General features: G+C 40.2%; 1 protein-coding gene across 7 annotated transcripts in view; it reads right to left on the reverse strand.

The window, feature by feature from the left end:
* CPAP (centrosome assembly and centriole elongation protein) overlaps positions 1-16926 on the reverse strand; it is a 63899-nt gene that overhangs the window by 18946 nt on the left and 28027 nt on the right. For 5 of the 7 annotated variants that reach the window (XM_082701648.1, XM_082701645.1, XM_082701646.1 and 2 more), the window contains 3 exons: positions 14097-14262; positions 7403-7645; positions 3367-3448 (listed from right to left, as the gene is read on the reverse strand). In XM_082701648.1, coding sequence (XP_082557774.1) covers positions 3367-3448; positions 7403-7645; positions 14097-14262 — 491 coding nt within the window. Of the gene's footprint in view, positions 1-3366; positions 3449-3708; positions 3783-7402; positions 7646-14096; positions 14263-16926 lie in introns of those variants that run through there. The other 2 variants (XM_082701651.1, XM_082701649.1) reach the window with 2 other exon arrangements.

The following is a 16926-nucleotide window of genomic DNA, read 5'->3' on the forward strand; positions in this document are numbered from 1 at the left end:
AAGCAATCTACACATTTAAAGCAATCCCTATCAAAATCCCACCCTTTTTTTTTTTTTTTTTCAAAGAAATGGAACAGATAATCCTAAAATTCATATGGAACTAGTAAAGACCTCAAATAGCCAGCGGAATGTTTAAAAAGAATGCCAAAGTTGGTGGCATCACAATTCTGGACTTCAAGCTCTATTACAAAGCTGTCATCCTCAAGACAGTAGACAGTATGGTACTGGCACAAAAACAGACATATAGATCGATGGAACAGAATAGAGAACCCAGAAATAGACCCTCAACTCTATGGTCAACTAATCTTTGACAAAGCAGGAAAGAATGTCCAATGGAAAAAAGCCTCTTCAATAAATGGGGCTGGAAAAATTGGACCTTTGCCTTATACCACACATGAAAATAGACTCAAAATGGATGAAGGACCTCAATGTGAGAAAGGAATCCATCAAAATCCTTGAGAAGTACCTAGGCAGCAACCTCTTCAACCTCAGCCGCAGCAACATCTTCCTAGAAACATTGCCAAAGGCAAGGGAAGCAAGGGCAAAAATGAACTATTGGGATTTCATCAAGATCAAAAGCTTTTGCACAGCAAAGGAGAGAGTCAACAAAACCAAAAGACAACTGACAGAATGGGAGAAGATATTTGCAAACAATATATCAGATAAAGGGCTAATGTCCAAAATCTATAAAGAACTTAGCAAACTCAACACCCAAAGAACAAATAATCCAATCAAGAAATGGGCAGAGGACATGAACAGACATTTCTGCAAAGAAGACATCCAGATGGCCAACAGACACATGAAAAAATGCTCCATATCACTCAGCATCAGGGAAATACAAATCAAAACCACAACGAGATACCACCTCACACCAGTCAGAATGGCTAAAATTAGTAAGTCAGGAAATGACAGATGCTGGCAAGGATGAGGAGAAAGGGGAACCCTCCTACACTGTTGGTGGGAATGCAAGCTGGTGCAACCACCCTGGAAAAAAGCATGGAGGTTCCTCAAAAAGTCTGAAATAGAATTGCCCTATGACCCAGCAATTGCACTACTGGGTATTTACCCTAAAGATACAAACGCAGTGATCCGAAGGGGCATGTGCACCCGAACGTTTATAGCAGCAATGTCCACAATAGCCAAACTATGGAAAGAACCTAGATGTCTATCAACAGATGAATGGATAAATAAGATGTGGTATATATACACAATGGAATACTATGCAGCCATCAAAAGAAATGAAATCTTGCCATTTGCAATGACTTGGATGGAACTAGAAGGTATCATGCTTAGTGAAATAAGTCAATCGGAGAAATACAACTATCATATGATCTCCCTGATATGAGGAAGTGGAGATGCAATGTGGGGGGTTTTGAGGGGGGTAGGAAAAGAATAAATGAAACAAGGTGGGATTGGGAGGAACACAAACCATAAGTGACTCTTAATCTCACAAAACAAACTGAGGGTTGCTGGGGAGAGAGGGGTCAGGAGAGGGTGGTGGGGTTATGGACATTGGTGGGGGGCTATGTGTTATGGTGAGTGCTGTGAAGTGTGCAAACCTGATGATTTACAGACCTATACCCCTGGGGAAAAAAATACATTATATGTTTATAAAATAATAAAAATTTTAAAAAAAAATTAAAAAATAAAAAAAAAAACAGTCAAAAAAAAAACCATTCAAACTACCTTGCAGGTTTGAAAATTAGTGAACTAGAGTTGCAGATCAACATAACTCTCAAAAGCAATGTACAGTAAAAAATAAAAGGCAATGGAATACATACAGTATAACTACTCAGAAAGTTCAAAAACAAAACTTATTTTAGGGCTGCACCTATGAGAGTAGTCAAGGGGGGGGAACAGCCCTGGGGTGTTGCTACTCTATGTCTTTATCTAGTTGGTAGTTATCTAAGTATGTCCTTTGTAATTATCAAACTGCATATGTTATATCCAATTTTCTAAATTTAATTCATGAAAATAATTTCTAAAAATTCCAGGTAGATTAAAGATGTTCATAAGAGAAAATAGTATATTTGTGACCTAGGGCTGGAGAAAGATTTCTTACAGTCATGAAAAAAGATTGATAAATTCAATAATAAAAGGGAAAACAGAGGCATCTGGGTGGCTTAGTCCGGTAAGCCTCTGACTCTTGTTTTCTGCTCAGGTCGTCAACTCAAGGTCTTGAGATGGAGCCTCACATCGGGTTCCCTACTCAGCAAGGAGTCTGCTTCCCCTCTCCCTCTCCTTCTGCCCCCCTGGGATCCTTGTGGACTCTCCCTAAAACAAATAAATCTTAAAAAAAAAAAAGTCAAAAATGGGGAAAAATGCACATAAAAAACACAAACAGAAAAGCTAAACCCAGAACTGGGAGAAAATATTGGCAGTGCTTCTAAATGAGAAAGGATGAGCACGAAGAATAACCTCAATAAGGAGAAACTTCGCCCTCCCCGCTAGAAAGTTTTAAGATTGTTTATTTATTTGAGAGAGAAAGAGCATGATAGAGAGCATGGGCAGGGAGAAGGTCAGAAGAAGAAGCAGACTTCCCATGGAGCCGGGAGCCCGATGTGGGACTCCATCCCAGGACTCCGGGATCATGACCTGAGCAGAAGGCGGTCGGTCGGTTAATCAACTGAAACACCCAGGCACCCCCCACTAAAAAGTTTTAAACAGGCAAAAGAAATGAACAGTCAATTCACAAAAGAGGAAACCCAAATGCCCACTAAATATACAAAAAGATGCTCACATGATCTTACCATTAATCAGGGAAACACATATTAAAGTTACACTAACCCACCATTTCACACCCATCTGACTAGACACAATTTCAGTCCGACCAGGTCAAGAAAAAGCACAAAGAGGATATTCTGCTGATCGTAAGAAAGAAAAAAAATGGCAAAACCACCTTGCAGAACAAAGAGAAAACCTCCTACACCACAAGCATCCTCACTCTTGATATGTTTTAGAGAAACTCACAGGATAGCTATGTTCTGCAGCCCTATTCATTCTACTGACAAACTAGGGGAAAAAACATGAAGTCCATCAACAGGAAAACTCAACTGTAACAAATACACATGGAATCTGTATAGCTATTAAAATCAGTAAACTAGAGTTTATATGTATTAATGTGAATATCAAAATATTGAGAGAAACAAACTGTAGAGGGATACATAGAAACAATACTATATTGATTTATGGATACAATGTAGTAAAAGAATGAAAAACAAAGGAATGTTGTCAGGGTGGAAATAAGTAGGGGAGTACACAAGGGCTACAATGATATTTACAAAGCTTTACTTCTTAAATTGGGTGTAAATTCTCTATTCTTTAAATTCCTGAAGTATTTTATAAAAAGATCATACAACTTCTTACCTTGTGTCGGCAAATGATTTTTCTTACATTTTTCTACCTGGGTTCCTGAAGAAATTTGACTCTTTTGTAACCGAAATGAATTCTATAGTATGAGATAATTTTGAATATAAAATTAGTGTTAGTCTACACATTAGTACAATGAATGAAAGTAAAACTCAGCTTGCAATGAAAATGGCTTAAGTTTGTTCATTTATGTTTTCATTTTATTTTTCACTACAGGTCAGAGGGAACAAACTATTATTTAGGAAAATGAACTACACACACACCCCACCTTCAGATATACAGTGGATCCTGAAAAACACTGGGGGTAGGGGGGCTAAGGGCAATGACCACCCCACACACCTGAAAATCCATGTGTAACTTTTGACTCCCCCAAAATGTGACTACCAACAGCCTACTGTCGTCTGGAAGCCATCCTGATGACATAAGCAGCATATTAACACATATCCGGTATGGCATATGTATTGCATACTGTATTATTACAATAAAGTCCACTAGAGCAAAAAAAAAAGTTATTAAAATCTTAAGGAAGGCAAAATATATTTACAGTGTTATGCTCTATTTATTGAAAAAAATCTGCATAGAAGTGGACCTGCACAGTTCAAACACATGTGGTTCAAAGGTCAACTGTGTATTCATTCTTCAAGTGAGGGGATAACAGACAACATAAAATAAAAGAGTCTTCTGTGATTGTTATCAGATTAGCCAGGAACTCAGTATCAGCAAAACCCCTTTATCTCAACCTCTCCTGTGAGCATCTTGGAGAGCAACCTCTCCTTACCATCTTGCTCTCACTTTGAGCCCTAGCTCCCTACTGAGATGAAGACTCCCCGTAGCCCCCTTCCAGGGACAGAAGTTTCTCACCCTCCGAACTCCACTCCCTAGGTTTGGGGTAGGGTAGAGGTCTTCCTTGCTCCCTGTCACCACTTCCAACAAATCTCTCTCCTCCCTAACCACCCCTGCCCCAGCTCTGCTTCTCACGTCCATGATTCAGCCACAGGTATCCCTTGCCAGGAGATAACTCCACTGCCTTAGCTTCTGTTTCCTGACCTACTCTATCCTACCTCAGCCATGCAGTCATTATCAGTAACTGCAAAGATCTCAATTTCTAAGCCCTCAAAGCCAGAAAGTGCAGTATTCTACAAAATAATTAGCCTAATTAGACATTCAAATTAGACATTCAAAAAGCCAATGTCATTTAATAAAATGCTAAAGTATTTACAGTAAGATGCCATGATTTCTGCACTTAGCTTCAAATGGTCCAGCAAAACACACATACACAAGTGGTAAAATGTCAACAGTGGTCATATCTAGGTGATTATTCAGGTCACCTGATCATCATACTATTCTTTCAAATTTCTGTTTAGGGAAGCTGTTTTAATAAAATGGGAAGAGGCAAGAATTCCACTCTCTTCTGACTGCCATATCCTACCCTTCTAGCTTATTCATCTAACACCCTAACTCCACCAATGTGTACAATCTACAAGGTCCTTGCTTATGTCCCCAGCTTACATGGTTCACTGCTGTCATTCTGGCTGCATATACTGTCAACTTCCCTACCCCTCACTCACTCTGTGGTGTTCACCTGGATGACGACACCTCTTATAAAATATAACTCTCCACCACCCTACAACCAAAAATCAAGAAAATGATACAAACATTCTCACTTGAAATATATGACTCTAACCTACACTCGTCCCCAAAGCAGCCCAGGAATCAGGCTACACTTCCTCAGTCCCTTTGCTTTCCACTCCCTTAGACAACGAAGTCACACTTTCTCCCATCTACTTGAACATCCTACACTTTTCTATCCTCACTCTCAGCATATGCCCACGCTTCCTACTTCACTGACAATGCGAAGGCATTAAAAGGGAACTTCCCACCAGCAGGCACCACACATCAAGCCCAGAGTCCATACCTTCAACATTCTGCCACAGGGCACGTACTGTCCAGCCAAGTCCAGCCCCTCCCTTCATTCCCTAAATCCCCTCTTCTCTCATTTATAAACATTGCTTCAACAATTCCCCCACATTCTCCTGCATCAGTATTTTCCTCTTTACTAAATCAATCCTACCAATACATAAACACTTAATTTTTCCACTTAAAAAAAAAAAAAAAACCTTTCCTTAAAGCCAACACCTCATCTCTTTACATTTACTGCCAAACCTCTCCACAAGGTTCTTAAACTCTGAAACTTCTCATTCTCTTTCATCCAATCAGGCTTTTATCTTCTATACATCCCTACCTGGTAAATCTAATGACTCATTTTCAGCCCTCATCTAATTTAGCAGCAGCTTTTGAAACTGCTGGCTAGTCTCTTCTCCTAGAAGTCCTTTCTTTTCTTGGCTCTCAGGACACCACTCTGGCCTCCTTTACTCCATCCTCTCTGGTTAACCATTCTCCTCATCCCCTGTCTTCTCACACTCTGGCTCAGTGTGTGGATCTCTTCACTACCCACACTTTCAGCACTGGTGATCTCTGCCAGCCTAAAACTTTTATCACACATCCTGATGAACCCCAAACTTCTAGCTCCAACCTAACCTTCTCCTGATATGTGCATAGCTGCCCAGGTAACGTCTCCACGTTTTCAAACTTCTCCGCAGGCATTTCAAACTTACCCTGTCTAAACCTGAGATCCTAATATCCATGCCCCCAAGAAAAACATTTTCTCTTCTTGTCTTACGATAAATGTAAACTCTAGTATGCCAAAACACTATACTACACTTGGAAACTGTACTCTTGACTCCTTCCTTGCTGTCATACCCCATATCCGGCTCATCAATAAATCCTGTCCATTTCTCAGCCATCCACTGCTTCTCCCCTAGTCTTAAGCCACTGTTCTCTCTGGTGTGAATTACTCCAATGGTCTCCTAACCAGTGTTCCCAATTGTGTTTATGACCCTGACTCCCTGTTCAGTCTACAGTAGACAGTAGACAAGGTATACTTACTAAAACAAAAGATTAAGTCAACTCCAATCTCAGCCCTTCAGGGCTGGGGGAGGAGGGGCCTTCTCAGAGGAAACACCCAAGGGCTTACAGGAACTGACTAAGGCCTAATGAACCTTGCACCCAACTCCCTCTGTCCCATCTCTGATCGCATCCCCTACCATTCTCCCCATTACTGCCCTGTAGCTCCATCAGCCTCCGCCATACTCATGCTCAGGCCCACAAGGCAGACAGCCTCTGGGCCTCAGGCTCCTCTATGGGCTCTACTCTCACCCAGGTACCCCTTTATTATATTTATATTTAAAACATAATAATTATATATATTTAAGTTAATATATTCAATATATTTAATACTGTGGGCCATTACTCAAATGTCACTTTCTCAGTAAGACTTTCCTTGGCCATCCTGTCTAAAACAGCAACACCCCCCACCCCATCCCCTTTCCTGCTTTTTTCTCCTTGGTTCTTGTCACTATATAACACACCATATATTTTATTATCTATCTTCTTTATAGACCTCCCACCACTAGAATAAAAATTCCAAGAGGGCAAGGAAGTTCCCCTATTTTGTTAATTGCTTTATTCCCAGTGCCCAAAATCAGTGTCTGGCACATGATAATTGTGAAAATAGATGAATGAAAGACTAATTATCTGATTTGAAAAGTTCATATGCATGTAACTCACTGCAAGAAAAACTTCACTTGGCCTGTTTTAACTAAGATTATCTGCCTATTGTGCTATAATTCTTTTAAAAGAATTCTAAAAATGAATTTGAAAACTCTGCAAAGCAATTGCCCAAAAGAATTGGTCAACTGTGGTAAAATATACATAACATTCACCGTCTTAACTACTGTTAAGTGTACAGGTCAGCAGCACAAGGCACATACACACTACTGTGCACCCTCACATCCACCCAGCTCCAGTACTCTTTTCCTCTTGCAAAACTGAAACTCTGTTCCCATTAAACAGCAACTCCCCATTCCCACCCCCCACCCCCAGCCCTGGCAAACACCCTCTAGGTTCCAGGTCTATAAATTGGAGCACTCAGATATTTAACATCCTGACTTGATGAAACTAGCTTCAAACCTACCATGGACCCGTCTCTTTTCGTGGCAGCCACACAAGGACCCATCCTGATGCTGTTCTCAGTAGCTTCTGCTTTCTTCCAGGCATCAAGTCGGAACCTTTCCATCACTTTTATTTCTTCTCTGAGGTCTGTGTTCTCTCTGACCAACATTTCTATCTGGCTTCTAAGACGGCCTTGTGTACTTGACCATTTTGCTTCCTTTCTTTTCAAATCTTCCTGTAAATCTGCTACCTGCTGTTTCAAAGCCTCTCAAAAAAAAAGGAAATAAATAAAAACAAAAAACCTAGGATTAGAACAATGCAATAGAAGAAAAGAGACACACCAACAATATAGAAGTGCTGCCCTAGCACAGAGAGTAAAAAAGGGAAAGCTTGGTCAATCATATTTCAAAAATAATAAGTTTTTCATGAAAGGGACTTGGGTTCAGGTTAGAGCCTCACCTTATACCATCAACAAGACTGATTCCAGAAGGAGGCAGGCACCACTTAGGAGTCATTGCAATAACACTGCCATGAGGTAATAAAGGTCTATACTAAGCTATTAACTGAAGAAGAGAGATAAATAGGGGATTATCTGGTAAAGAAAAAATTAAGAATTTATGACTAATTAAAAGAAGAGTTAGGTAAACAGATGAATAAGATTCAAAGTCAAAACTATCAGTCCTGAAAACAGATTCTACTTGGAATTCATGAGAAGAAACTGGTTTTAAGAAAATGATCTGTTTTGGGGAGCCTGGATGGCTCAGTGGGTTGAGCCTCTGCCTTTGGCTCAGGTCATGATCTCAGGGTCCTGGGATAGAGCTCTGCGCCAGGCTCTCTGCTTGGCAGGGAGTCTGCTTCCCCCATTTCCTCTGCCCGCCTCTCTGCCTATTTGTGATCTCTCTCTCTCTTTGTCAAATAAATAAATAAATCTTTTAAAAAAAGAAAGAAAGAAAATTATCTGTTTCAGACACACTAAATGACCCATGTGAAGAAAGAAATCACTGGAAATGTCTAGAAGCAATGTACAATTACACAAAAATTGAGATTAATGTCAGCACTAAGGAAAAATTAGTCACCTACATGGCTCATGTGGGTGCAAAATATGGGGAGTGCCTGGGAGCAGAGGCAAGGGGCATGGGCGAAAGCAAGACCTCATTGCTCACCAACTGAGAACTGACCTGATGTGAGCCTAAAGGCAGTGAGAAGCCCTAAGCAGCTCACTAATAGATATGTAAAACTTGACAACCATCCATTCTCATGTAAGCCCCATGACTGCCAAAAAGCAACCAGGTGACAGAAAGAGACTAGGGCTTGAAGGACCTCCCTTGGAGGGTGGTCACATCACAGGGAGCATGAACTCTGGGTTTGGGTGAGAGATCAGGGCTCAAATCCCAGTTCTGTGTCTTAAAAGCTTTTGAAACAAGGTATTAACCTCCCTGAACACCAGCCTCCCTATTTATAAAATTGTGGAGTATAACCAATAAATGAGCAATTTCTAACTGGTAAACATTATCATCATGTGGGCAAAGAGACTTATATATACCAAAATGGTAACACAGAACTCTAAATAGGCTAAGAATTCAAAGGCAAATAAGCCAAACAGAGAAAGACAAATACTGTATGGTATCCCATGTGAAATCATAGAGAAAAAAAGAAAAAAGCCAATTTCATAGAAACAACAGAATGGTGGTTGCCATGGGCTGGGGGAAAGGGAATGGGGAGATGAAGATCAAAGGATAGAAGCCCTCAGTTATAAGACGAATAAGTTCTGAGGAGCAGCATATGACATGGTAACTACAGTAATAATACAGTGGTATACATTGACAGCAAATGTTGCTGAGAGCAATTCTTAAGCATTCTCAGCACACACACCCACAAAAAGTTAACTATGTCAGGTGATAACATGCTACCATCTTGATCTTGCTATGTATATATATAAAATCATCACACTGTACATTTTAAGTATATATTTTATGTTTTTCAATTATTCATCAATAAGGTTAAAAAAATTATTTAACAGCAACTAATATTTATAAAACACCTACCATCAGGTACTGTTCTGGGTCCCTGGAATATGAAGAACAAAAAGACTGCAGGGAGAGTTGTGTGGAAGGTGCCAGGCGCTAGGGAAGAAAAGGCAAGGTAGGCAGAAGAAAGCAATGCTGTGGGGAAGGGAGGCTACAGTTGCGGGGAAGGGAGGCTGCAGCACACACTACAGCAGATCTCATAGAACAGAGACCGAAGGAGGCTCAAAATGAGCCATGTGGCTCTTCTGGGAAAGAGCATTGCTAAAAGCACCAGCAGAGGAGATACACCAGAGAGGAGAGTGCCTGGGCACAGGCTAGTGAGCTGGGGCAGAATGAATGACACAGAGGAGATGGCATGAAAAAGGTGAAAGAACACCAGTTCATACAGGAACTTGAGGCTGTAAGGACTGTGGCTCTAACTATAAGAAAAAAGTGGAGCCATTAAAGGGCAGAGAGGGAGCAGACCTGGCGTCTTTCAGAAGAATTACTGGCTGCTACATGGTAAACAACCCATGGAAAAGACAGGGCAGGAGCAGAGCTGTGGCCAGCCAGTCCTTGAACTCAGAGATGGCAGCTCAAGTCTGGGTACATTTCTGACAGACGAGCATGCAGTGTGAGAGAAAGAGAAGTGAACAATCCTAGGTTTTCTGGCAGAGCATGTGGGAAGTCAGGGATACGGCCACCTGAGATGGAGAAGGCTGGAGAAGGGAAGTTCAGAAGTTCATTTGGAGACACATGGAGGTGAAATATCCAGTAGCTGGTCAGACCAGATCAGCACATCCAGCGGGTCCAGGCCAGGATTTAAGTATGTAAGTCTTTAGCATGTAAATCCCAACTGAAGGCATGAAACTAGAGAAGATCATCAAAGAAGGACAGGACCTCCTCCCAGCTGGGTGGCCTCCACCATTAAGTTAAAGAGGAGGAAAAAGACAAAGAGGACAAGGCAAGGCATCAATCAGGTGAGGGGAAAACCCAGAGCATCAGGTATCCATCCTGTGAGTCAAATGGAGTCAAACGAACGAAAGCGCTGGTGAGGAGTCCCGCGCTGCTGACAGCCAAGTCACATGAGGACCACAAGCTGCCCCATCAGGGAGAGACTGGAAACTGCAACAGGGGCAGTTTCAAAGAGGTGGTGCGGACGGAAACATGTTGTAGACAAAACAGGAGTTGAGATGAAAGACAGTGAAACAGACAACACTTTCAAGGAATTTTGCTACAAAGAAACATGGCTGTGACTGAAGGAGTATGGGGGCAAGAGAGATTTTAAGAAGTAACAGCAAGTGGGTACACTGATGGCAAGATTCAGTAGAGTGGAAATGGATGGTTTTAGAGAAACAAGAAATGCTGGAGCAGGGCTGTAGGTGGTGAAGGGGTGAGATCTGGTACATAAGCAGGGCTTCCCCATAAGCATGGACCTTCTCCCCATTAAATTTTTCATCCAGCTAAACCAAGTGTTATGGGCACAAAGATGAAGGAGGTAGGAAATGCCAGGCCTATAGTTTTGCCAACAAAATTTGATGGCTTGAGAAAAAGGTAATAAAGAATACACTTATAGAAATGACTAGAGTAACTGTCTCTGGGGTTTAAGGACAAAGGAAGGTGAGGGAAACCAATGAACTGGAAGGTCCTAAAGGGGTCAAAAGAATAGAATCATAGAGGGAGTGACAAATATTAATATATTTGGTCAAAAGGAATAGAAAATAGGATTTAAAGTAACAGCTAGAAGGAATATGTGTGAAGAAGAGAAAGAGAAGGGGTCAGGATAAAAAAAGATATGCAGAAGATAAAGTCAAAAGAAACTATTATTGATGGAATTTGAAGGTGGAAAAAGTTTAGACCTCTTTTTATCGCAGGTGTGAATGGGTAAAAAGTCAGAAGAAAAGGCAGATTTAGTAGGAATAAGGTAAGTTAAATTTGAAACATCCAAAAAGAGCTAACCAGCTCACTACAATAGCACTTCATAGATCGTAGACTCTCAAATACCTCTGAATGAACAAACAGATACACATGTTGGAAACTCAGCAGAGATCTGACTGAAAATCAATGTGTAAATGGTCAATGAAAACTCACTGCATAAAAATTGGAATAATGTTACATGATTAAGATAAAAGAATCAGTGTGAACTCATGACTTCAGAAAGTCATCACCCTTCCCCAGCTAGGCACTGTGACAGGAACCAACAGCAAGGATACCACTGCCATTGACCACCAATCCTCATAGGGCTCCCTAGACAGTGGCTGATTCCAGATCTGGGGTAGGCTGAAGAAAAACAAAAGCAAAAACCAGGTTATCTGAAATAACCAGTTGTTAGAGAAAGCAGGGATAATTTCAACCATCTAAGGGCAAGCGCAAAGCTGAAGGACAAGGAAGCTGATGTACATATAGGGCTCCCTCTGGCCAAATTGGGGGCACTTGATCATCAAAAAGGAGATTTTTGTAATAAATTAGAGTAACTTGAGTCTGTAAAAGGCCATAAATCAATAATGATGAATATAAATTCCAGGAAGACAGAAATGTCTTCTTCATCAATAATTCCCCAATGCTCATCATAAAGGGTTCTCAAATCAATGTGCTGAAAGAATGAACACCCAAAAGAAAAGAGTTAGTATTTTCAAAAACTATAATATAAAAGAAGGTTGAATATACCATCTCTATTCTTTTAATGATTTAGTAAGTAGAAGAGTAGCAATAAATATAGGCTTGTTTTTATTACATATATATTTCTTAAATCATACTTGCATAGTGTAAGAAAAAGAGGAAGTGTAACAAAAACAGAAAGAAATAATGAATACCCATGGCCACACACAATAATCAAGTCTGGAAAGGGTCTAATGCTTAAGTCAACATTATCAAAGTACAAAGAGTGTTCAGGAATGATTTCCAAAACTATGAAATAGATTGTTAATGTCTAACATACTAGATTCAATAAACTGAGCATTAAACAAAAACGTAACAGCACTTGTTTCTTCCCACAAAAATAAATAAATAGATTTAAAGACCCTAGTTGACATGGCATGTTATACCTTAAGTTTGGGTTTACAGATGGGCTTTCTCAAGGAAGGTATACTACATGAGAGGGGAGAAAGCAGAGACTGCAACTAAAAAATTCTAGTATTTATTTTTATTTATTTATTTATTTTTAAGTAGGCTCCACACCCAGTATGGAGCCCAATGCAGGGCTTTGAAGTCACAACCCTGAGATCAAGACCCGAGCTGAGATCAACAGCTGGATGCTTAACCAACTGAGCCACCCGGGCACCCCAAAAATACTAGTATCTAAAATATGGAAGAGTTTGTACTTTATACCATGAGCAATGGAGAGACTTTTAAAATTTTTTCTTTGGTAAACTGAAGTTTTACTTGTTTGTTTGTTACGATTTTACTTATTTATTTGAGAGAGAGAGAATAAGCAAGAGCAAGCAGAGCAAGGGGAAGGGGCAGAGGGAGAAGCAGACTCCCTGCGGAGCAGGGAAGCCTGACGAGGGCTCGATCCCAGGACTCCAGGATCATGACATGAGCCGAAGGCAGATGCTTAACTGACTGAACCACCCAGGCACCACTGAAGTATTACTTGTAATGAAATTCAGTATGTCCATGTTTTCTTTGTACTTAGTCCTTTGTGCCCTCTTAGAAATCTCTGCATATGTCAATGTCACAAATATATTTACCTATTTTTTTTCTAGAAAGTTGACTTTTAGCTAGAAATTAGTCATTTTTATTTATTTTAAAGATTTATTTACTTTTATTTTAGAGAGAGAGTGAAAGAGAACAGGGGGGGAGGGACAGGGAAATAAAGAGAGAAACTAGAATGTACTCCATGCAAAGTATGGAACCTGATGTGGAGCTCAATCTCAGGACCTGAGCCAAAACCAAGAGTCCGGATGCTTAAATGACTGAGCCACCCAGGTGCCCCTGCAGTAGTTATTTTTAACTACTACATTCCTCTGATTATGTCCATTCTAACTTTGAAATGAAGAGGACTGATTACTTGGTCTATCAGTTGATAAGTTTTAAAATTAAACACCCAGTTAGTATAGGGGCCTTAAATTTGTATAAATGACTGGAAGTAACAGTATTTGGTGTAAGGGGTGCCAATCAGATCAACACAACATGATGCTGGTGAATTTCCAACTCTTGGTTTCTTAATTCATCCATGGAATTACTGTAGTCTGTTTTGTTTTGGTTTTGTTTTTTTTTTTGGAAGCCTCTACTAAGAAAAGAACTGATATACCTTGATCTTTAAAAGTCAGACTACAAAAAATGTTCCTCATGCCGTCTCATACTGATAACTTACTGAGTCAATGGATGATTAATAAATTGATACCCAGGGGCCCCTGGGTGGCTCAGCTAGTTAAGCATCTGACTCTGGATTTCAGATCAGATCACGTTCTCAGGATCCTGAAATCAAGCCCCACGTTGGGCTCCACACTCAGCAGGGAGTCTGCTTAAGGAATTGCTTCCTATCCCTCTGCCCCTCTCCCTGCTCTCAAATAAATAAATAAATCTTTTTTTTTAAATGTTTTAAAAAATTGACACCCCATTTCTCTTTGACACATCACTCTGATATTCCTACAAACTCTGATATTCCAGGGCCCGAGGGAGGAGAGCCAAGGGACAGCCCTCCTACTCTGTGCCCCACAGCACTGGAACAAACATATCACGTAAGTCTAACATAAAGAACTGGCATACCTGTATTTCTTCACGTTCTTTTTTATCTGGAAAAGTTCTTGCAACTGTAGTATACTTTTCAAAAACTTTGCGTTCCTTTTGTAGCTTCCTCATTTCCTCCTTTTTAAACTCTTCTATTCGAGCCAATTCTTTTGCTTTCTGTTGTTCAAAGTCAGTAATTTCTTTCCTAAAATGACCAAACCACGTTATCATTTAAAGGGACCATCTTAATGGAGTAATCCACATGTCATATGAAATGGAACATCAGTGACAGCCTGGAATGCAGGAGCTGCTGGTCTTCGTGAATCCATCTTCAATCCATAGTACTGAAATAACTGTCAGTTAACTCCATAAGGCATTCCTCCAACAAATATTCAGTGAGTACCTACTATGAATCAAGCACTATCCCGGATACTGGAGAAACCAGTGAAAAAATAAATACCCTTAGTCCCATGGAGCTTTTCATTCTAATGGAAGAGGCAGACAATAACAAGATAAATAAAATATATGGCATATTAGAAGGAGAAAAATAATGCAAAGAATAAGGGTAGGAAGTATCAAGGAGATTGAAATTATGGATGAGGTCATCTTGCTGAGATAATATTTTACGTAAAACCTGAAGGAATTGAGAAAACAGCCATAAGGATATCTGAACAAAACAGTTCAGAAAGAGGGAACATCACATGCAAAAGCCCTGAGGTAGGAATATGCCTGATGTGGTCAAAGATTACAGGAGGCCAGGGTGGATAAAACTAAGTTGAAACAGAAAAGTAGGAAAAGGTATCAAAAAATAAAACAGAGAGCCAAATGAATTAGGGTCTAATAGACCAGTGTGAGGACTTGGTGTCTTAGCTTAGGAGAATACTGATCAGAGGAACTATCATAACCCAGGTGTATTTTGATGTTCTATTAAGAGCATAGGGAAAGGGACATATCAAGATGGTAGAACAGGAGGTCCCAGCTCACATCTCTTTACACAAAAAACAAGCTGACAACCATACACAGATAAAAGTACTTTTGTGGGAGCTCTACCATCCAGATAAGAGGTTGAGAAACCCCAAGCCCATCTGCCAAACCCATCTGTTTCCCTAGTAACAGGCCCACAGACCTCAGTCAAGACTATAAAATGTGAAACAGTTCTGTAACATGGCTCTAGCCTGGCTGTATCGTGGTACTGGAGGCAGTCCTGCTCACCCAGGGGCCCAGCAGGAGGATGCTCAAAAACCTGGCAGGAGTCACACCCATTCTCATCCCTGGTAACAGACCCACTGTCTGCACACTAACAGCAGACCTGGAAGCAGCCCCATGACTAGCTTCAGCACTGCTGGACTGTAGTCCTACAAGCAATCCTGTCCAACTGGGGATCTAGCAGGAACTACATCTACCATGCCCCTGTTAAGAGACCCACCAATATGCCTGGGTGGCTCAGTTGGTTAAGCGACTCAGGTCATGATCCTGGAATCCCAGAATTGAGTTCCCTGCTCAGTAGGGAGTCTGCTTCTCCTTCCGACCCTCCCCTGTCTTGTGCTCTCTCTCTCATTCTCTCAAATAAACAAATTAAATCTTGAAGAAAAAAAAAAGAGAGAGAGAGAGAGACCCACCAATTATGGACTCCAGTATGGACCCAGCAAGAGCCACACTACAATCCCATTCAACTGTGATCCTAGAATCTGGCCACCAGTCCAGGGATCCAGTTGGAATAGGTCTTTACCTGCCAAAACTGGTCTTTAAAGAAAGAGTTTTCTGCCCTTTCAAATGCAAAAATGTCAACACAAGGCTACAGTAGAATCAGGCAAATGTGACACCACCAAAGGAAACTAATAAAGTTTCAGCAATCAATCCCAAAGAAATGCAGATCTAAGAAATGCCTGACAAAGAATTCAAAATAACTATTTTAAAGCAGCTCAGCAAACTACAAGAGAACACAGATAACTCAACAAAATCAGCAATACACGAAAGAAAACAAGATGCTCAACAAAGAGATAGAAATCATTTTTTAAAAACCACAGTTATTAAAAACTAAATAAATAAATAAAACTTTAAAAAGAGGGGGCACCTGGCTGGCTCAGTCAGGGGACCATGTGACTCTTGATCTCAGGTTTCATGAGTGTGAGCACCATGTGGGGTGTAGAGATTACTTAAAAATAAATAAATAAAACTTAAAAAACCAGAAATTCTGGAGCTGAAGAATACAATCAATAAAGTGAAAAAAATACAATAGAGAGCTTCAACAACAGACTTAGTCAAGCAGAAAAAAGAATCTGACTCAAAGACACGTAATTTGAGGTCAGTTAGAGGAAAAAAAAAAGAAACAGAATGAACAAGAATGAAGAAAGCCCATGAGATCCAATACATTCATTGTGGAAGTCTCAGAAGGAAAAAACACAAAATCAACAAACCCCTACTAGACCTAAGAAAGAGAAAAAAACTCAAATAAAATCATAAAGAGGACACTTTACTATAGATGCCCCCAGAAATAAAAAAGATCATATTGTGAGCAATAATATTCCCCAAACTGGATAATCTAGAAGAAACAGATAAATTCCTAGAAATACACAACCTACCAAAACTGAATCGAGAAGAACCAGAAAGCCTGAACAGAACAATAATGAGGAAATTGAATCAGTAATCAAAAACCTCCCAAGAAAGAATAGTTCAGGACCAGATAGCTTCACAAGTAAATTCCAGCAAATATTCAAAAAATAATTAATACCCATTCTGCCTAAACTCTTCCAAAAAAGGGAAGAAATACTTTCAAACGCATTTCATGAGGGCAGTCACTTGGACACCAAAGCCAGACAATGACACCACAAGAAAACTATGGGACAATCCCTGATGCAAACATATATAA

This window comes from Mustela nivalis (genome assembly GCF_964662115.1).
Source record: "Mustela nivalis genome assembly, chromosome: 15".
Classification (NCBI taxonomy): domain Eukaryota; kingdom Metazoa; phylum Chordata; class Mammalia; order Carnivora; family Mustelidae; genus Mustela; species Mustela nivalis.